The sequence below is a fragment of the Haemaphysalis longicornis genome, unplaced genomic scaffold (assembly GCF_048455015.1).
Source record: "Haemaphysalis longicornis isolate Haplotype H1 unplaced genomic scaffold, Haemaphysalis longicornis Haplotype H1 scaffold_2, whole genome shotgun sequence".
Taxonomy (NCBI): domain Eukaryota; kingdom Metazoa; phylum Arthropoda; class Arachnida; order Ixodida; family Ixodidae; genus Haemaphysalis; species Haemaphysalis longicornis.
Window position 1 is genome coordinate 153,561,594 of NW_027526295.1, and position 21,808 is coordinate 153,583,401.

General features: G+C 46.3%; 1 protein-coding gene and 1 non-coding gene across 2 annotated transcripts; both read left to right on the forward strand.

The window, feature by feature from the left end:
* The first annotated feature begins 9,649 nt into the window (after window positions 1–9,649).
* Window positions 9,650–10,649, forward strand: LOC144169349 (biogenesis of lysosome-related organelles complex 1 subunit 4-like). The gene has a single exon (XM_077698449.1). It carries the CDS (start codon window positions 9,663–9,665, stop codon window positions 10,278–10,280), a length of 618 nt encoding a protein of 205 aa, XP_077554575.1. The 5' UTR covers window positions 9,650–9,662; the 3' UTR covers window positions 10,281–10,649.
* A 490-nt stretch (window positions 10,650–11,139) lies between these two features.
* Trnak-cuu (transfer RNA lysine (anticodon CUU)) lies at window positions 11,140–11,212 on the forward strand. The gene has a single exon. It is a non-coding gene; the product is annotated as a tRNA-Lys (tRNA).
* The last annotated feature ends 10,596 nt before the right edge of the window (window positions 11,213–21,808 follow it).

The following is a 21,808-nucleotide window of genomic DNA, read 5'->3' on the forward strand; positions in this document are numbered from 1 at the left end:
CTGCGTGCGAGTCAAATTCAAAGCTCAATGAGTCAAAGTCCAAACTCAGACGACAACCAAGGAATCCCCACGAAAAAGCTTCGTGTTCTACCATCGTCGTAGTTAGGCGGCGGTGGGTGTGCATGATTTTCTGAGGCATAGATAATAGAACGCGTCGCAGCCCATGGAAGTCGGTGAGTCTAATACGGACGCCGGCTTTCAACGATGAAGCCTCCTAAACACCTCCTATAGACATACTGTAAAAAATTTCGAATGTAATGCCTCCTTTTTTGACACCCTTACATTAATTTTTTTTAATACTGCCAGCCCCAAAGGCACAGGTTTTAGAAAATTGTCTTTACAAAAAACCATGGAGATGGCAAGGCACCAGATTTCAAAATTAGATGCATGGACGTGCAAAATTAGCAAAATCACGTACCCCTCCGTCTAACGGTTGACTCCTATGGTTGAACGCGAAGCTTTCTTCGTGCGAAATCAAATGGCGAAGGGTCAAAGTCAAAGCCGCTGCGATCAAAGCCTAAACTGCGTGCGAGTCAAATTCAAAGCTCAATGAGTCAAAGTCCAAACTCAGACGACAACCAAGGAATCCCCACGAAAAAGCTTCGTGTTCTACCATCGTCGTAGTTAGGCGGCGGTGGGTGTGCATGATTTTCTGAGGCATAGATAATAGAACGCGTCGCAGCCCATGGAAGTCGGTGAGTCTAATACGGACGCCGGCTTTCAACGATGAAGCCTCCTAAACACCTCCTATAGACATACTGTAAAAAATTTCGAATGTAATGCCTCCTTTTTTGACACCCTTACATTAATTTTTTTTAATACTGCCAGCCCCAAAGGCACAGGTTTTAGAAAATTGTCTTTACAAAAAACCATGGAGATGGCAAGGCACCAGATTTCAAAATTAGATGCATGGACGTGCAAAATTAGCAAAATCACGTACCCCTCCGTCTAACGGTTGACTCCTATGGTTGAACGCGAAGCTTTCTTCGTGCGAAATCAAATGGCGAAGGGTCAAAGTCAAAGCCGCTGCGATCAAAGCCTAAACTGCGTGCGAGTCAAATTCAAAGCTCAATGAGTCAAAGTCCAAACTCAGACGACAACCAAGGAATCCCCACGAAAAAGCTTCGTGTTCTACCATCGTCGTAGTTAGGCGGCGGTGGGTGTGCATGATTTTCTGAGGCATAGATAATAGAACGCGTCGCAGCCCATGGAAGTCGGTGAGTCTAATACGGACGCCGGCTTTCAACGATGAAGCCTCCTAAACACCTCCTATAGACATACTGGAAAAAATTTCGAATGTAATGCCTCCTTTTTTGACACCCTTACATTAATTTTTTTTAATACTGCCAGCCCCAAAGGCACAGGTTTTAGAAAATTGTCTTTACAAAAAACCATGGAGATGGCAAGGCACCAGATTTCAAAATTAGATGCATGGACGTGCAAAATTAGCAAAATCACGTACCCCTCCGTCTAACGGTTGACTCCTATGGTTGAACGCGAAGCTTTCTTCGTGCGAAATCAAATGGCGAAGGGTCAAAGTCAAAGCCGCTGCGATCAAAGCCTAAACTGCGTGCGAGTCAAATTCAAAGCTCAATGAGTCAAAGTCCAAACTCAGACGACAACCAAGGAATCCCCACGAAAAAGCTTCGTGTTCTACCATCGTCGTAGTTAGGCGGCGGTGGGTGTGCATGATTTTCTGAGGCATAGATAATAGAACGCGTCGCAGCCTATGGAAGTCGGTGAGTCTAATACGGACGCCGGCTTTCAACGATGAAGCCTCCTAAACACCTCCTATAGACATACTGTAAAAAATTTCGAATGTAATGCCTCCTTTTTTGACACCCTTACATTAATTTTTTTTAATACTGCCAGCCCCAAAGGCACAGGTTTTAGAAAATTGTCTTTACAAAAAACCATGGAGATGGCAAGGCACCAGATTTCAAAATTAGATGCATGGACGTGCAAAATTAGCAAAATCACGTACCCCTCCGTCTAACGGTTGACTCCTATGGTTGAACGCGAAGCTTTCTTCGTGCGAAATCAAATGGCGAAGGGTCAAAGTCAAAGCCGCTGCGATCAAAGCCTAAACTGCGTGCGAGTCAAATTCAAAGCTCAATGAGTCAAAGTCCAAACTCAGACGACAACCAAGGAATCCCCACGAAAAAGCTTCGTGTTCTACCATCGTCGTAGTTAGGCGGTGGTGGGTGTGCATGATTTTCTGAGGCATGGATAATAGAACGCGTCGCAGCCCATGGAAGTCGCTGAGTCTAATACGGACGCCGGCTTTCAACGATGAAGCCTCCTAAACACCTCCTATAGACATACTGTAAAAAATTTCGAATGTAATGCCTCCTTTTTTGACACCCTTACATTAATTTTTTTTTAATACTGCCAGCCCCAAAGGCACAGGTTTTAGAAAATTGTCTTTACAAAAAACCATGGAGATGGCAAGGCACCAGATTTCAAAATTAGATGCATGGACGTGCAAAATTAGCAAAATCACATACCCCTCCGTCTAACGGTTGACTCCTATGGTTGAACGCGAAGCTTTCTTCGTGCGAAATCAAATGGCGAAGGGTCAAAGTCAAAGCCGCTGCGATCAAAGCCTAAACTGCGTGCGAGTCAAATTCAAAGCTCAATGAGTCAAAGTCCAAACTCAGACGACAACCAAGGAATCCCCACGAAAAAGCTTCGTGTTCTACCATCGTCGTAGTTAGGCGGCGGTGGGTGTGCATGATTTTCTGAGGCATGGATAATAGAACGCGTCGCAGCCCATGGAAGTCGGTGAGTCTAATACGGACGCCGGCTTTCAACGATGAAGCCTCCTAAACACCTCCTATAGACATACTGTAAAAAATTTCGAATGTAATGCCTCCTTTTTTGACACCCTTACATTAATTTTTTTTAATACTGCCAGCCCCAAAGGCACAGGTTTTAGAAAATTGTCTTTACAAAAAACCATGGAGATGGCAAGGCACCAGATTTCAAAATTAGATGTGCAGATTCGGGTCCGTGCATCTAATAGAGCCTTCATCACTAAAAACAGTGAATAAAAACAGTGAATCACGGGGAAGTTAGCCTGCCGAAACGATATATGCCAGAATCTGACGAGACACGATCGCTTTCAGAAGAGTGGGGTTGTATTTAATTAATCATATTCTTCGGCTGCCTGGCTATCGTTTGCCACCGGCTCATATGATTCTAAACGCATCGACCTTTTCACTAAGATATGTCATCTCCCATTATTCCAGTCGAAAATTGCCTTCGAGCGTTCAGCTTTCGATCGTTTGAAGTTGGAAGAGCGCTAAAAGTATAAAGGTATTTTCGAGCAAATCAGAGTTTTCTAAGTTGCAGGCTGCAGATTAGATTCTACCGTCTTTGCAGCCTCTGCCCCTATTGCTGTTTCGTTGTAACAGCGCTACTGTCTTCAGGAGCCCCAGAAAGAAGCAAGACAAGCGAAGAATTTGGAAAGTCTCTCGCCAAATTCTTACCGCTCTGTATTCAAGGGGCAGGCTGAATCGCCTTTTGTTCACTTTCACTCGGAAATAGAATCACTGTGCTGCTTTTTTTTTTTCTCAACCCATCGACGCTGTTGTAAGCCCTTTATATAACAGAGACTTCTCTTGTTTTCGTCGGGATCGAAGAACATATAGAATAAACATTTCTCACGGTGGAAATAAAAGTAAGGAACGTCGCTGGGAATGGACTGAATGGAGCTAAAAGGAGTGGAATTACCAGAAACCACCATTCCCGAAACTGGAATGGAATGAACATCGCAAATTCAGCAACTCGGACTTTTCTGCGACTGATTCATTGATTACTGAAAAAAGATTCAGCAACCAGTTCCATCCAGGTTATTATTGGGATGTTAGTGTTTCCGTCACGACCAACGGTGCTACTTCCGCAAACACATGACGCCAAGGTGATGGAGCCTAAATTTCTTAGTACGGCAGCAGTAGATAGCCAAATGGCTTTGCTAAATTGGTACTCCGCGAATTCAGTTGAACTTGAATAGGCAAATACTAGTTCCAATAGTTCGGTAATTCCAAAACGGTATATGCATTACAATATTTCTTTTACACCACCGACAAAAAATAATTTACTAGACGCAGCGAGCGCACAGCGAAAGGCTAAAGCAATCGTAATTGCGCAGTGACACCAGCTTCCTTCGTTATCCGTTGAATAGTACCGTCTCGCGCTCGTTATGTGTGATAAAGTGACAGACTCGAGGAGATCAATCAGTTTCCTCCCCTTATTGTATTTGTGAATGTCAGGATTACACGCCGAGGGAATTCTAAAGTGAGAGATTGGATCGTGGAACTAAGGAGAGAAGCTGTAAAAGTGAGCAAGAGAAATGCTGGCCTGGGAGAGCGTCGCCATTTAAGACAAGCGCCACCATTTAAAGTGGGAAAAGCTTATCTTACTTCAAATTACATTCTATCTGATGGGTATAGTAAGTAATTAAGTAAAGCCAATTCGGCGAAACCATGCATGGAATATCCACCTAGAGCATATTCGCTGCCCTTGAGAGGCCAGTGCTGGCCTCTTATTTTCCACTAGATGAGCGGTGGGAGTAAATTTACTGAAGCCGAAGCATGGCGTAGAGTAAAAAACAAACAAAAAAACAAGCAAAACCCTCGTAAATTAGAATTCTACAAGTACTCACAAAATCGTGCGAATTAAACGAAGTTCTAAAGCGATGAACAAACGAATTTCCTTTCCGACATAGATAATAGGAGTAACGAACATTTATTGAGTATAAGGTGGAAAAGTGTGATCAGCCGCCTTAAAGCCGCTGCTTCTTGGGCTCTGGTCACCAAGAAATGTTGTTGCTCCTGCGACCTCTCACTGGTCAGCGCGGTAACCCACCGCCCAAGGGATGAGGACATGGCTTGTGTGGGCAAGAGTAGACGGAGTTGTAGGGGGTGAGGATCAGGGGTTCACGCAGAATTTAGATTTTGGGGGTGTGTCGAAATCCTCCTGGGGGTGTTGGAAGGCGGTTTGGGGGGGGGGGGTATAAATCCATAAGCAGGGTGCTTGTGGTTGTGGAAGCTTTTTTTTAAGGGGGGGGGGGATCCTTATGGGGTTGTTAGGGGGGTGTTGGGTGGGGGTATAAATCGCTGTTGAGGATGTGGCTACAAAGCTGGCATAGACTACAGACGAAGGAGGAGGATATATGGGCGAGGATGGTGTGGTTGTTTAAGAAGTGTAGGCCTAGTAGGGGGAGATTAAAGGTGAGGGCATGGGTATTTTTTTCTAAACGATGTTATGTGCGTGCGTGCGCGGAAGGATTTGCCATCATATATGTTCCTGATCTGAAAATGAATGTGCATCGTCTTTGCTCGTTGCCCAAATGTGGTGGGCAATGACAATTAATGAAAGAGCGCATGAGATCGCGCATAAAAGGGCAATGGGCAAAATTGAAAAGAAAAAAAGAAGAGCCCACGATATTGATTTCTTTACCTGATATCCGTGCAACGCTTCCTCCTTTTCTTCGCTTACATCATTAACGTGTCACAAAACATTGTCCCCACCAAACCATTCCGCTATAAAGACTCCGACTGCCATAGCGCCGTTGCGCATGCACTGACGTCCGTAGCGGCATGTATAATTAGTAAAGCTGACACCATGCAGTGTCCCGGCAGTGTATGCGCTGAAACAATCTTCGACTAGTAATGCGTCAGGCACCTCCGTTCATAAACACTCCGATTGCCGCTGCGTTCTGTTCTGCGATGCGTGAACTATTTTCGTTGCTGCAAAATCATTATTAGATTTCCATCATGTGTAGATCGCACATAGGGTTACCAACCGTCCCGAATTTTGCAGGAATGTCCCGAATTTTCATATACAACGTCCCAAGCTATATGTTTCGGATTTGTTCCGGACCGTCCAGTTAGAAATCTTTATGTAGACCAACGCACGCTCAACAAGGCGCGTGCGCCACGCAACACAAAGTTAGCACGAGCTTGTCCAGGTAGAGCTGCAGGTAAAAATGAACTTGTATACGTTCCCATTCTGCAGTATGATTCTGCAGTATGATTCTGCAGTATGATTCTAATCTTGTACATTGCTATTTTGAATCAGAAGTGGTTTTCTTTGGGCGGCAATTACTTTTTTCCTAAAAAAATGTGGTTCTTACTGTAAACAGCACCAAGCAGCAAAAAAAGGATATCAGTTCTAACTGAAGGATAAAGGTTCACGTCAATTTATAAGGCTATGTCAAAGACTACTACAGCTTCTGTAGGTGGTGTGGTTCCAGTTGGGCTAACAAGTGATTTGCAAAAAAATTGGACACCACTTCACACTGTGTGGTACGTCGCATACAGTTCTGCACCATCTGCCCCGATTTTCTGTGACTGTCAGTAAAAACTGGCTGCTTCAAAATAATAATGAAGAAATTTCTTAGCCACATTTACATTCAGGCAAAAAGTATTGTGCAGCCATTTCATGTAATAAGAGTTGGTATGGAAAATCATGCTCAATAGGTTTTTCACGAAAGTTGGTTTCAAGAATTGAAATTGGGCCAGTAGAACAAAAAATAACACAAAATAAAGAAGGTCCTGGGTTTCGCCATGTATATTTTTTTTGCTCTTTTTCTATCATGTATAGAAGGAACACAGCCGTATTGCTAATTATATTGCACCTTTGGTTTTACAGGTCACCCAGAAAGGACAACACCAACTGAAGCTGAGGATATGGAGTAATAAAAATTTACTTTATATTGTAAAACAATGGCAGTGTTGATGTCTTCTTGAAAGTGTAAGGAACAACAGCCTTTCTTGAACCTTCTGCATGGAGACTTAATTTTGGATGACCTGAAAATAATGTGAAATAGTTAACTTGTTTCTTCTTGTCTTCTTTTTCTTTTAGGGTGGAGGGTGCTTCTATTTTTTTCAGGTGGTTTTGAGTTGACTGTTTTCACGATTGGTTCAGTTATTTAAGCATTCTGGAGTAGACATATTCTCATTACAACTGAGCAGACGTCGCCTGACGTTTACCATGCTAAGCGTCACATGTGCACCCTGCATGCTCACCATGAGCACGAACGAGTTGCATTGTATGAATGAAGATAGCACAGAATTCTTTTATCAGCATGTAACCACCTAAGAGTCACATACTGGAGCAAAATCATGGGCATCTTATGTGCATAGAAATAATAGCAGTTGCCCTGCCAGTTGGAAAACATACAATTCAAACAACGCAGATGCTAATCAATATAATTCCGTCTGCTTAGAAATGGCCTCTTTCCTGTATTTTCTAGTTTATAGATGTAACATGACGCTTGGCTGCAGCAGCTGTGATAAACTAGAAAGTGTCAACAATGAAGAGATGGGCATTGCTTCCACATTATTTACAGAGATAATTTTTTTTATCATTCGTGATGTGAAATTTTCTAGGCGAGTCTTTGGATCTTGGTAAGAAACTGTTACAATGCACAAAGTAAAACGTGGTGGACAAATGGCACTGCTAGCATGTGACATAATGTACGTGAAAGAAAAAAGTTCTATACATCTTCCTTTTCCTGTGTCTGCATGTTGAAAGCGCCTTTATTTACCAAAAGAAGGCCGAGTGGGAAGAGGGGTGTGAAACGTTTAAAGGTCACATTGCAAAGGAATGTTTCCTAAGCGTTTCTTAAACACTATGGATGAGCTGCTTTGCACTGTACCTTTGTTATCGATTACAATAAACTGAAACTGAACTGAACTGAACATCAGAAGCGTTTCTTAATATCACATTTAGCCCCGGTGACTTTCTTGCACAGCTTAACCGCCATGCGGAAAAGCCAACTTTAACAGCTCGAGGCAAGGTGTACAAACACGTATGAGCACAGGTGCATGTTCTCCCGTTTGTACTCAGGAGTTCCTGTAGAACATGCTTTAGTTAACTGCTGCGTAGTCAATCAAAACTGGTGTTCTGTGCGCCGCCGAAACCACAACGCGCTAAGAGGCACGGGGCAGCGTTGTAGACACGTATCTCACTCAGGGATCTTTAGTGTTGATCGAAACATCGGGTACACGTAGTAATTTTTCGCCTTCATCGTAAATTCAACGCAGCCTTGGCTGCCGGGAATCGAACCCGAGACATTGTACCCCCTGCACGCATGAGAGACCATGCGAGATCTGAGCAATCTGGCGCCTGATAAATCTTATTAAGGCGAATAAAGCTGCCGTGGGATATTATTTAGAGAGTTGGCAATACCCAGGAATGAACAGCTTCGGGCTACACATACTTGCTTACACAAAACTCAAAAATAAAATAAACAAAAAATGACGCGGCCGGCCCGACCCAACATACGTACGATATGTTGATCAACACCGTATTAACCGCATGTTGTGCACCGGCTGCCCACGTAATTTCTGTTCCTTCCTCGATTAAAAGCTCGAACGCGTCGTAAACGTCCCTGTGGGCAGCCATAATCTATTTCGCGCCCATGACTGCAGCGCAAACTTTGCCGTGACCGAAAAGGTACGTTGCCGTTCGTACGGAGGTCGCGTCAGCCCGCCACCAAGCAAGCTCGGGAGTGTTTCTGACAGCTCCTCATAGATGGCGCTATATGGGTAGAGAGGGAGAAATGGGAGGGAAGAAGCAAATCTATAGGTTAGCTGGGAGTAGGGCAAGTAAACATTATAAAACCGGCAAGTCGGTTGCTGACAACCGACGCCCCGATTCAAAGGGAAAGCCATTAATCATCATCATCATCGTATAGCAATTTCCGGTGGGACCTCACTACGTAGTACATATAGCATCGTCCTTAAAGCATCGTCCTTAAAGCTCGTGGCGTCCTGGCTTCTGTCACTTTACTTCCCCCACACGCGCACATGCTGAGATGTGCTTGCTTAGAGTACTATGATTATAAGAGTGGAGAACGTTTTTAAATGAGCTCAGTTTAGTTCCCTAAAACTTCATGCAGGTTGCGGAGGGGATTAAAGTAAGGAACTTGGGTGTGTGGACTCTTCTTTCAGGGCCCCAGAAGCTCGTGCCCGGCCCAGGTCCTGTCGATGAGCTTGTGTTGGTCGCCCGCAACGGCAAAACACACTACATGCCAAGAGTTCGTTTTTCGGGCGGCGGGCGCTCTGCTGCGTCGGGCCGTAGAGCGCAAGCACCCGCTCCCCAGTACCCGCTCGTCTTCTCGGGCGTTCACCCAGCAAGCTCTTCAGACTTCGGACCGCTGTGGACAGCTCTTAACATCACAGCCTCGCCTCTACGTCGAGATTCATCTCCCGTACTGACGCCCGGATACTATGTTTGTGAAGTGTTCCGTGCGCGCTGGTCGCAGTCACAGTGGCAACTCTTCTTTATTCTTCCCTTGTACACTCCTATCCCTTTCAAGTCCCCTTCCCTTCCCCCACAAGGCCTGACAAGGTGTCGACACCCTACGCCAGACAGTTTCGGGCCCTTTTCACCCATCTATCCCGTCGAAAAACCTAAGAGCAAGAGCAAGCGCTTTGGCTAGATTTGGCGCTTCCAATTTTAAACAGAGATGACTTTTTGTTGCAGCCGTGCTGCCATCTAGCAGGCGCAACAAGAGTCTAAAAAACACTTGTGGTGTGGTATGGTGCCGCCATCTATGGAAGAAGCGTAAAAACGCTAAAGAAACAAGGAAACGCCCCCTGTTTCAGCTGAACCACTGCGTGCGTGGCTAGCGTGGCTGCGGAGCAAACATGGAGGAGGCCGCAGCTGCTACAGCTGCTGAAGGAGTATCGTCGGACGATGGAGAGAGCCGCCAATTACTGGAAGAACTCGCCGCCGACTACAGCCAGTTCTTCAAAGTCGACATATCAAACGAGAAGAGGGCGCTGGACGAGTGCATCGACGAGTTGCTCACGCGGCTGGACGAGTTCACTGGCCTCATCAACATGGTTCGCAGCGACGACACCCTGTGTTTGACGCACACGCTCCCAGACATCTGTGAGAAAAGCAAGGGCCTGGAGCAAGTGTTCAGTCGCATCGACGCGCTGGAAAGCTTTGTCGGTGTTGTGAAAGAGACTGTGGACGCAATGGAGGAAAAAGTGACCGAAGCGGAGAACGCTTTTGGTGGGAGCACCGTCAAAAAGTTCCTGTCGAGTCTCCCCTCTCCGCTGTTTGCTAAAAAGCCTGCTCAGCAGTACAAAAAGCAGCTACGTTACGAGGAACCGGAAATATTTCGCTGTTCCGACTACCTGTCCACGGTGTCCGCTGATGACCCGCTGCCCACGAGCGCCTCGAACTTCTCCCTCGACACTACTGCGAGTGACCGCAGTACTGAAGAGGACAGGACGCTTATGAGCCCAACCGAGTAACTAATAGACATTGAGTGAGATATTACGCTGCATTGCGTCACACTGAATTGATGCGGAAAAATATGCTGCGCATGAAATGTTTGACCGCCTCTAGTCCGTTATTCGGGTAGTATACATCTGACGCGCTGTTATATAAACACGCTCTTTCTCTTCCTGTGTGACCTGCAACGGAACAAGTGAGGGTTTATTGTTCTTTCTGATGAATTATCTCGTCCGTTCTTTATTAAATCGCGCTTGTAAAATTGCGTTATTTACACATTTACGTTATGCGAAGCTGCCTCATTACATGTAATGATGCGAAGTATTTTTCCGTCAAGTATGTTTACCATTCGTTTACATGTACAGAATTAATAAAAGCTTTCTTGTTTCGGTCTTTGTGGTTTGAACGTTTGAATACAAACAGAAAGGGTGTTCGAAGCGTTGGAATAGCCGTAGCGATAGCAAAACGATGTTCGACGGTTGCGACGGCCGACAGCTGCGCGAACGATTGTGGTGGCAAGAACGCATCCCTCCCTCGATTCGCACCGCGCTCTCTTACACCTTACGGGTATTATGTATTTGCGCTGTTGTTTCTTGATTACAGTCTGAATGCAATATATACTGATATGTCTATGAACGTTGATACGTACGACCTCCTCGGAAAGAACGTTCGCTTTTGTACAGCGGCTGCTTCCGATCCCGACAGAAGCTGCGAGCCTGTTGTGTATTCGTGGCAAGTGCACATGCAGTGAATATGCTGCAATGGCGTATACGTTTCAGCAGTGCAAAAGTCATGTCGGCGTAACGCAAAGTAACAAAAAGGCAGGTAGTTTCTAATTGAGCGCGTTTAAATGTAACTTTGCAGCTGTTGTCACCGTCCGCCCGGCTAGCTCAGTCGGTAGAGCATGAGACTCTTAATCTCAGGGTCGTGGGTTCGAGCCCCACGTTGGGCGAGTTTTTTTTTTTTTTTTTTTTCTTTACGTTAAGTTTTTGGCGTACAATGTCCACTAGTAAATGGCGAGCGTGGTGATGCACGCCTCTATCCGAGCCACAACCACGCCAAAAACGGGGTGCACCTGGCCCGAAAGGGCGGAGCGTCGTCCAAACGTGGATGCAATCACGGCCGGGCTGGAGGAACGGCGGGCGCGCAGTTTCATACGGCCTGCGCTTCGGGTATAGTTCCCACCTTTCACCGCCGCTAGTTTGTGGCGCTTCGGACCAACCCTCGCCAGTTGACCCACAGCACGGGCGGGGTAGAGGAGCGGTGCGCGCGGATTTGCCGCTGCCCTAGCCCTGCCGTGACTACAGGTGATACCTGCCAGTGTTAATTTACATGGGCGTTCTTAAAATAGTTGATTCCTTACCCCCTTCTGAATTTTCGGTCTATTAGGGTCAAACAGCCTAACATTATCATTCGGAAGCGCCGAATCAAAAAATTGAAAGAAACATTTTAACTCGGGGCACATGAAGAAAAATATGCGAGGCCTTCATATCTTATCAGCGACTGTATTATATGAAAATGGTGAGACAGGCAAATAAACACGGCACTTTCCGTGACTGAAATGTCATTTCTTATTTTTTATTTTTCCTTTCGGATGATGTCTTGGTTTGCACACGCACAGGGCACGACCAGTGACGCGAATGATTTCCCGTCGAGGGAGATAGGGTTATCGCTTAGCTAAACGTGATTCTGCTATTCACGCTCCGGTCAGGCTGAGCGGCCCGCCGGCAGCGAAGCGCACTGTCAAAAACACACAGCTGCTCGGCCAGAGGCGATGCGTCGACTAACAGAAAGGAGGGTTGGTTCGAAGCGCCCCCACTGTAAAGAATCTGCTGTATTGGTTCCTTCTTGGGTGCGCAGGCCGTATGAAAGTGCGCGCTCGCCGCTGCTCCAGTCCGGCCGTGATGCAATCTACAATTTTTCAAATTTGACGTAGAGGGGTCGCTGGAGGAGTGCATCGACGATTACGAGTCGCGAATGACTGCTGTTTTTGATTGCGAGAAGTGGATACAATCGCACTTCGCTAGGCACTGTACGGCTAGCTGTAGTACACCCCATAGTGCTTTTCGGTGGGCTCAACCGAGAAGTTGTGACGTGTACGCGTCTACGCAATAATGCATTTGCAGTACTCCTCCAATATAACCTGGTTACTGGCCTTACCGTTGTCATGTGGTGGGGGGTTTGGCACATGAGTGCCGCGCCCGATAGGTACTTATCGCAATTAACACCCGTAGCAGACGGCGAAGTGCACACGTTCGCATTCCCGAGTGCGACATTCGTTTCTAATTTTGGAATTAGTTGCGGGGACCGCCTTGCGGCGATCCAGCTAGAGAAATAAATAGCGAAACTTGGCTGCGACGCCAGCACGCCACCCAATCTCCTTCTCTCTGGTAACGCAACCGCTCCGCCGCAACACCCCGACCAAACATGCTCTCCCAACGTAAGCCGGTGGCAACTCCTTAAGTAAAATTTTGTCGCCAAATTAAATTTTGTTTTATACATTTAAACTAAAATATAAATGTGACGCCATAAAACTAACGTGCAAAAATTATAATTTTTGGCACAGCAATCTATAAAAAGTATTAACTCTCAAAAACTGCTACGTTTGCGCACCAAAAATGTTTTTCAGCCTCCTGAAGATTGCTTTGAAAAAGCCGCCTTCCATTTTTTTGCGGACAAGAACTTTCGATCAAGGTGTACATGTTTTGAGGTGGAGAAAGAACCTTTTGCATACGTATTACGAATAAAGCATAGAGATAATATACTCCGATTATAGAGATAATATACTCCGAATAAAGGCCGTGATGGCCAGTCAAGTAAATACGAAAAGAACTGGCGGGAGCTTCGAAAAAAATACTTGTCCAAGCAGACGAAAGAGGGCAGCAGCTGTATCGTCTTTGGTGGTTGGCATTTTTCTTTCTTTCAGGGTGGTTGGTTGAGGCGTCAGTGATGTCACTGAGCTTGTGCTTTTTATGTTTGTTGCATTGTTTGTTGTAGAAGCGGCGGTGCGGAATCATGGCGGAATCTAGAACAGGTGGTTCGGCCTCCACCGTGGGCTCGGCGCACTGTGGGCGCCACTGAGTTCCAAGATGTGTTCGTGTGTCCGTCTTGGTTTAGCTGGTCTGCGGGTGCTTTCAGTCGATGGCAGCATACGTGCGTGAAGTGGGTGATGCGTTAGGGCCCGGTAGGCAGCATTTGTGTTCGAAGGTGCGTTTGTGTGAGTGTCCCTCGTGTTTCAGCTGATCAGTTGGTGCGTACTTGGAAACAGTGCACATTGGTGATGTGCCCGGGCAACTGCTTTGAACGTCTGTTTTTTTTTTCGGTGAAAATTGTGCGGTTATGTGCCGCGCAGCTATGACGTGTGTTTGTGGGTTTGCCCCGTTTCGGGCTTCCTAACTGGGTGATTTGCTAAGGCACCGCTTCATTTTTTTTAAACTCCCTTGCGAAGCCATACGAAGCTTGCTCCAGCAGTGCGCAGTTGATTAGTACCCCACTTCCCGTGAAGGACTACGTGCGGGCGCTGTTGGTTTGTTAAAAACTACTCGGTGGTTTGTTTACATAGATAGACTGAATGAAGGAAAGGACGAAATCGCTACACCAGAGTTTCCTTTGCGCGGTAAATGTCATCATACCCGCTGTTAGCAACCGCGAAAATGCGACTATGGTGAACGAATATGCTAAAAGAAAACACTCGTTTATGACCTAGCAGTAGTTAGATCCACAACTTTAGATTAATTTGCTGCAGTTAACGACATCTTTCAGAAATGCATAACCAAGTGATAAATATGTGCTGGCACCAGCTACTTCATGGTTAAATTCCCAGCTGAGCTCAGCCATTCTTCGGTGGTACAGTGTTCGTTGGGAACAGTAGTGAATTTAACCGTAAATGAGCTCGTACCAGGTCATATTTACTCTTGGGTACAGGTCACAATTCAAATCCGTCGTATTCACTTCACCGATGCGTGGGACGTCTAAGTGGAAGAAGTAGTTTCATAACTGCAAATTTCTCCCATCGTTTGTGTGCTGCTCATAATTTTCTTGACTTTTGTAGCAATAAGCTAAATGTTAGCCAAACACAAGTGCAATGTAGTGCCTGTGCAGGTAATCTCCAGAATTAAAACAATCAGCGGTTTTCTTTATTTGAAATTAGCCTAGCGGTCATTAACATAGAGACTGCAATGCACACAGAAAAACATTAAGGGAAAGCAGCAATGTGAACTTAGCATTCATGTGGATATGGATATGTGGATATGAACCCGTTCCACACATTAACTGAAACAAATTATGTGCATTTTCGAAGTGCCACTTCCAGCAATGTCTAATGTGTGTACTATACCTGAAATCATCACTATGACAGGGGGTTAGATATCTTTACAACACGGGACATTTAAAACAAGAGTTTATTTAACTCTGTTCCGAATAGCATTGTGTCACTTGTGTTACTATGATGGGGATGAAAGTGGACGGTATGAAGCATTTATTTTATGGCAGATTGCATGTTATGGAGAATATGACGAGCCTAGGTATATGTCAACAAAAGTGAGCTGACAGATTAATGTGTGATATTTAAAGTGCTATAGGGCTCTTGACATTAAATGGAACTACAGCCAGTCATAGAACATTTCTCTTGAAAAGGGGGGTGGGGGGTGGGGGGCATATACACAGACGGTGTGGGTGTTTATATGCAGGCTTTCAACAAGACAAGCAAGTTGGCAAATGAATGCAGCATTTGATGCAAAGTAAAACAAAAACAAAAAATTCTCAATATTCTTGGGTCACCACTTGCGCCAACCATGATGCACCTGTGATACCAGCGCTTGCATCTTTCAAGTGCATTGCCACAGTTTCTGCAATCTCATTCAGCACATGGCTTGACAAAGCAGATTTAACATTTGCGCATGCCCCTTGAAAGTTTCCCAGCACGCCTCCTAGTACACCAGTGCTCTTTCGTAAAAAACTGAGCTAATTGGAGTTAGTAGGACTTTATTGCTGCTAGTTGGTTCATGATGTACGAAAGAATAAGTTTGCGCAGAAGACGAGGACGAAGAGACGAGAGGACAGGACGAGCGTCCTCGTCCTCGTCTTCTGCGCAAACTTATTCTTTCGTGAGCTAATTGGTCAAGTGCATCTTGAACAGGACTAAGAAGTGTCTGTATTGTCCCTTTTCCTGCGTCTCGTCTTCTTAGCACTATTCAAAATGCAGTGCTTTTTGTTCACTGTGTCAGAAGCAAGGTATTTCCTAATGACCTGATGGTTTTCCTTGACAAAGGCCAGGGCCTTTGGCTTGAGCAGCTGTTTTAGGTAATTTCTTAGTGGCAGTCTACTGCACAAAGGAATCGGTTTACTTAAAATGTTACAGGCCTTCTCAAGCCACTTGTTAACATAATCCAGAGCCAAATGACTTGTGCAGTAGTAGGCAAAACTTAAATTTTTCTGTGAGGCTATGGTTCAAGCCGATGAGCTCTGAGGTATACGTAGTGTAGTTGTGACTTCGTGAGGTTCTGGCTGTGCTTCAGTGGGCCCTAGTCTTATTTCTCCTGCATCAGTGTGGGGCGTGCATGTCATAGATACAAAAGGCCCATTGAAGTAATGTACAGGACACTGTAAGAATGAAGTGTTACCGTGCCTAAAGACGCTGCAGAAATGTGTACAGGGTATTTTGATTACATTGAAGTCCACGTCCATGCAGGTGTATTCTTGCGGCAACATCTCCTCTCTGTGCCATCCAGATGGTTGTAAGCACACTTGCTATGTCTAGCTGTACCTGCGACATCCACATGACCCTCCTTGTACTCCAATACAGTGTTCATTCTCTGCATCATCAGCTGGCCTGTCATGCAAGTACACTGGGGTATTACCACTATAGGCCCTCTAAGGGAATTGTGATCACATCACAGCCTGCTGTAACCTCGTGGCCTGTCAGGTAGAAATTTCTTTACATGAGCAAATATCAAAGTAGTCAACAATTTGTTTCCCCCGGTTGGTTTTCTGATATTTATTCTTCAGAACTTTGTTTTGGGCCTCTGTACCATTATTTGTGGTAATGACTACATTAAAATGAAGCCTGTATATGCTGTTACCTACATGTCTTTGGCGGCCAGCCATTGACATTCTATGTACAACCTCAGCTTGCTGTTCGAGCAATGTTGCGATCATCGAACGTCACATGGGCAATTCCATTTCTTCTTCAAAAAATAAATTTGCGACTTCAGTTCTGAGACAAACAAATACATCATCCTTTGACTGCACATAGCAGTCCATCCTTTTAAGCCATTGGTGCGAAGCTTGCTCCCTGTGGAAGTCACATGGCACAACTTTGCGTTCCGGAAAGCACTTTTTCAAAGCATTTTTTTCAGCTTGACTGTAATCGACCATCGAAAATTCAGGACAGAGGTCAGTATTCCACTCCCTGAACACTTTAAGGGCTTTAGGTATGCAGGTTCTTGTCTCGAACTGTGACAAAAGCACCAAAGGTCAAGTATCCAAGGGACGTCTTCACATCGAACAAAAGAAGCGGTATCGCGTTGCCCTTGAGGCATGAAACTAGCCTTATTCGGCATTGCTCATGAAAAATATTCTTCCTTTTGACCAAGATGACCACCACGACGTGAAAAGGATAAGTATTTCACATATCTCTCCTTTTGCCAACTTCTGCAACTACATTTAATTTGGTTTGTTCATTTATTAGCAGAAAAAATACTGGAAACCGTGCCTCATAGGCAATTCAGCAGTTTAGCCGGCGAGAACTCGGGAAATTTGGGGCGCACAACATACTGGTGTGTGATGTGTTCTCAAGCCATCCACTTCAGAATTCTTGAATGCATATGCAGTGCACCTGATAAGTGGCTCTGGTCACAATTTACTTTCGTGTGATTTAATGTCTGTTATTTAAATAAATAATCAGTGCCGTGGCGTTTGGTAAAGTGCTCCAGACGTTTTCACAACTCGGTATAACGTTAATGTGTGCACTTTCCAGTCTTCTCAAACGACTCCTAAAGGTCCTGGTCGAAAATCAGAGTGCCTGTCCAGGTTCCGCTATCCTTCATAAAATCTTGTATATCTCCTGTGGATCGTTATCCACATCGGAAACCATGATTATTAGGCAGCGTACCTGAGCGAGAGAGAAAAGCGTAGTTGAGCCGAATATAAGGAACAACAACAAAAAACAAACAAAGGTGTGTGGCATTTTTTCATTTCAGGATGTCGTGAGCTGTCGCTGCTTTAATTGTGCGACCAAATATTCCCGAATTTCAGGCTGCGAGCTGGTTAGCCCGCACTCGCATTGCTTTGTGAATGGGAAAAGGAGGGTGAGTGCCACTGAGTGGTATGGGAATTCCCAGTAACTTTAGGCATTCCAACACGACGTGGTACGTGATGCAAAGAGCTTCACAATGGCCGGTATTCAATGGCGTGGAATGCATGCAGGCATCCATGCGAGTGCGCCGCCATATCTGTAGCCAAGCGTCTGTTGCTAGGCGACGTTGTGCGCACGGCCCCCAGATCAGGCACCACTGTTCTCCGTGCAACCGTGTGAGTGCGCCGTGACTCGTTACGTCGGGCTCCGCGGGATGGCGGTAATTGTCCATGTCCGTGGCGCATCGGCCATGTCTGTGGCCGTTTCCAGTGTTGCCAAGCGAAGAAATTGACCGCTAAACTTTTCAACGAATACCATCTATAGTTGCAGTTGTAAGGGTATTAGCAGGGATAGATGTGGTATAGAATGGGGGTGCCGTGAAAGCGGAAGAGTCAAATTTAGAGAAGGTATAGTGGAGGCGGCTGCGAATGTCCGTGAAGCAAGAGGGAATGGGCTGGACGAAGTGTGACCGAGTCGTCCGCTCTCGACGGGCATGCCTAGGGAATAATGCCGCGGGCAGCGGTGTGAGTCGCATCTTTTCTTGGGAAGCAGGCAAACTCAGGAATTCACACTGTTTGGTAATGTACTTATATTCCAAGAAAATTTGGGCTACAGTATGCGTTTTCCGTGGCAAAGCGCTGAAGCAAAGCATCATTCGGTTTTGTTTTGTTTACGCCGAAGCAATCCCCCCTGCGCTCACAGATGCGACGAAGAGCAGAAACATCCGGGGTAATTTTTCTTTTTGGCGTTTTTTTTTTGACGTCACGGGCTTTCGTGACGTCGAATCTCCACCGATGGACTGAGGGCCTGGAATATGAGCTTCTCGTGTGGGAGTGATTCGAACGGGGGAACATCTAAGAGTAGTGCGTCGGAACGAAACAAAAACGGGAACCAAAAAACAACACCACCAAAAAATCCCCCAATATTCAGCCCACATTGTGGGGCTAAGTCAACAGTGCAACACCACATGTGGGAGCTGCCCCTCTGACCCCCCCACCACAACTTTCCCTGACTACTGGACGGAAGCCGTGGTGGCGGCCCCTTAGGCTAGAGGTGCCAATAAAAGTTTTCATCTCTGCAAGGACTCCACAGTCGTGCAGGACATTCGACACCTCCTGTGGGACTGTGGGGGCCTTCGTGAACTCCGAGCCCGACACGCCCAACAGGAGCCATCATACGAAGAGTGGACTACGCCCATGGATCCTAGTCATGCCAAAGAGACATTGCTTTCCCTTTGGGAGTTCTCCGAAGAGTCAGGCGTAGCCCCAAGAATTTAGGGCCTAGAGGAGCCCTGCACCTCCTTCCAAACAACACCCCCCCCCCCCCCTTCTTAGGCCACGGGCCACCCCTTTTCTTAATAAAAATTTATACGTATACATACTGTGATGATGTCAGGGTTCGGGTGTTATAAACAATGAGGCCACGCACACGTGACAAGCAATGAACGAGTGGCAACACGGTTCTCGAGAAACCAGACACATTTATAAACGGGCTCAAAAACTAAAGCGCAGAGAACGCAGCAAAGGGAGCGACAATAAACGCACACTCTCCAAAAAAAGCTCAATGGAGTGGTCCCGGTAGTAAGAGCAATAGTTCTAGTACCCGCTAAATGTCGCTATTAGGAACAAAAAAGAACTAGCTCACAGTTCTTCAGGCGCGTCGTATAGGCGCATCCATTGTAGGAACGTAAACTTGCCCGACGGCTTCGCGTTCTGGAGTGTCCAGTGGCCGTGGCGCAGCGTTCGGGTCTTTTTGGCGCCGCTGCCTTGCCTGGCAGGAGCGGTAGATCCACCATGGACTGTAGTGGCCCCGATGACTCGGTGCGAGTCGAGGCTCCCCGGCGCAAGGCACGGGTGCCTCGATCTGTGGTTAGAGCAGGTGGTCCACCCGACAACGTGGCGGCCCCGTAGGAGGGAACGATGCCCAGGCTACCCGGCGCAAAGCTCGGGTGCCTGGAGATAGACGAGTGTCTGGCCCTATATACGGCGCGGGCCTCGCTGTGCCGGCAGAGCTGGCGACGTCCCAGCGCTGCTGCATGGTCGTCGCCCTCGGGTGAATGTCGCCTCCCTCACCACTTACAGGGAGGTTACAGATTACTACCGCCTCTCCCACAACACGCTGGCCCCGGTTCACCCATCCCTAACCCCCTCGGAGGAACAGCTGTGGCACCTCCTCCAAACGGAATCGCTCCCCAATTGCCGAGCCCTCCTTCATCACATTTACCCATCCGCCTACCCGTCTCCGCTCTGCCCACAGTGTGGCGCTAAATCCACAGTGCAGCACCCGATGTGGGCCTGCCCCTATGACCCCCAGCCCACCATAACTTCCCCTGACCACTGGACGGAGGCCCTGGGCCGCTCGGACGAAGATTACCAGTGCCCACTGATCACGCGAGCACAAGCCGTGGTGGCGGCCCTTCGAGCAGCCATGGCGGCTCCTTAGGCCGGTGGTGTCAATAAAAGTTTTTATATATCTCTCTCTCTATCGCCTGTCTGAGGGCACCCGAACTCCACCCGGTCTTGCGTTCCTTGTTCTAACGTCTTCCCCAGAAATAACGGTTACCAGTTCATGCCGAAACTGTTCGACCCTCCGTTGTTGATATTGCAGAGTCAATGCAATTCAGGCCTTTTTTTCTTTCACGTATAATCAACTTCGTACCCGCTCGCGCACTTTCCCCTCCAGACAATTGAGCACTATCACGCTCTATGTAACAACAGGGGAAATGAATGAGCACCAATGTAGCAATGGTCTGTTGCTGCTGGAAGCGCTAGCGTAGTGCAAGCTGACTAAACGAAATGTCATTCTCGGCAGCTTGCAGGGGATATAAAACGACTTTGCCCTTCCCTAGCTGCGACTTTATTGGAGCAATCAGGCTACAGGAGTGCTCGACTGCGCAACAGCGAAAGCCCACACTTGATGTGTGCAAACTTTTTGCATTTCGTAATTTGTTTAAAAGGTCCGACACCTGCAAATCGTTAATACTTGACAAGTGTGACCGCGGCACGAGCTGCTCAGTGGCTGAGCCGTTTGCTGCTGGGGCAATTTTGTCTCTTTCAGATCTGCTTTTTTTCGAAGGTGAACTTGTACTGACAGCCCAACTCGCTACATTACTTCTAATGCTACTCGTTCCGGAGGGGAGTACTGCTGTGGACGCGAAATAGCGTCTACCCAAAAAAGTCCCATCTCATGCTCCGCGCGTCAAATTTCCCTTTCATTTTGTAACAGCATAATCTGTTATAAGATTCTGCAATGTAGCACACAGAAAGATGGCCGGGGGTCAGGCGGTACGATGACATACTGATTGTAATGCACACATCCGGTATAGCTATCGAAAAAGGAATTGCAGTGGCCAGAGCAATAATGCAGTGACTGAGCGTTAACTAAAGCTTACTTTTACCATAAGTGTGGCTAACACATTCGATAAGGTGACATCTAACAAATTATTCAGGGTGACCAAATAATCTAATTCATTGGTAGTATTTATCTGCCTGTTGTAGGACTTTTCTGTTTTGTTACAAATATAAAAAAATATGCGCCATTGATATTAAGCGCTTGTATTTGAACGCACCAGTATGCAGGCCTAAATTTAAGGCTTCGAGGTTAGCGTGATGTGCGATTCCATAGCGACGATTGCGATTTCAACAAAAAGAAAAGGGCACAAAATATATCCCACCGTCATATCTCTTGGCGGTGGCTTTATGAATAGTCACTAGGACAACCTAAAGTCTGGGCGAGAAAGTAGGTGGTAAATGGTCGCCACTTCATTTGTTTTTCTATATCTCGTAATTGTTTAAAGTTTGTTTTGCAATTGCGCCACTGCCCTTGGGAACAGCAGCAGCATTTTGAATTTTGTTTGCATTTTGATTTGACTGTCGTTTTAGACTACTGAACGGTTTTTTTTTTAATTTCAGGGATAATACAACTCAACCGGTTCGGTACGTGATTTTGTCGAACCAGAACTGAACCGGAATGAAATGATTTCGCCTGAACCAGAACCGTAACCGAACCGGTATTTTTTTCGGTTCGACACACTCATTAAAATACTCACATTAGCCCTAAGACGTTGTAGTAGGGTGGTGTGATAAATGAATAAACACAAATATTGTGAAACACGCCATAACCATAAAGAAGACAAAAAAAGACAAATGTTTGCCGTGCACTGCAGCTACGCAATTAGCAGCGAAAACAGCCACA

Bases quoted from the DNA above. Each gene is read 5' to 3' on its own strand.
- LOC144169349 (XM_077698449.1), top strand. From the start codon at position 9,663: ATGGAGGAGGCCGCAGCTGCTACAGCTGCTGAAGGAGTATCGTCGGAC.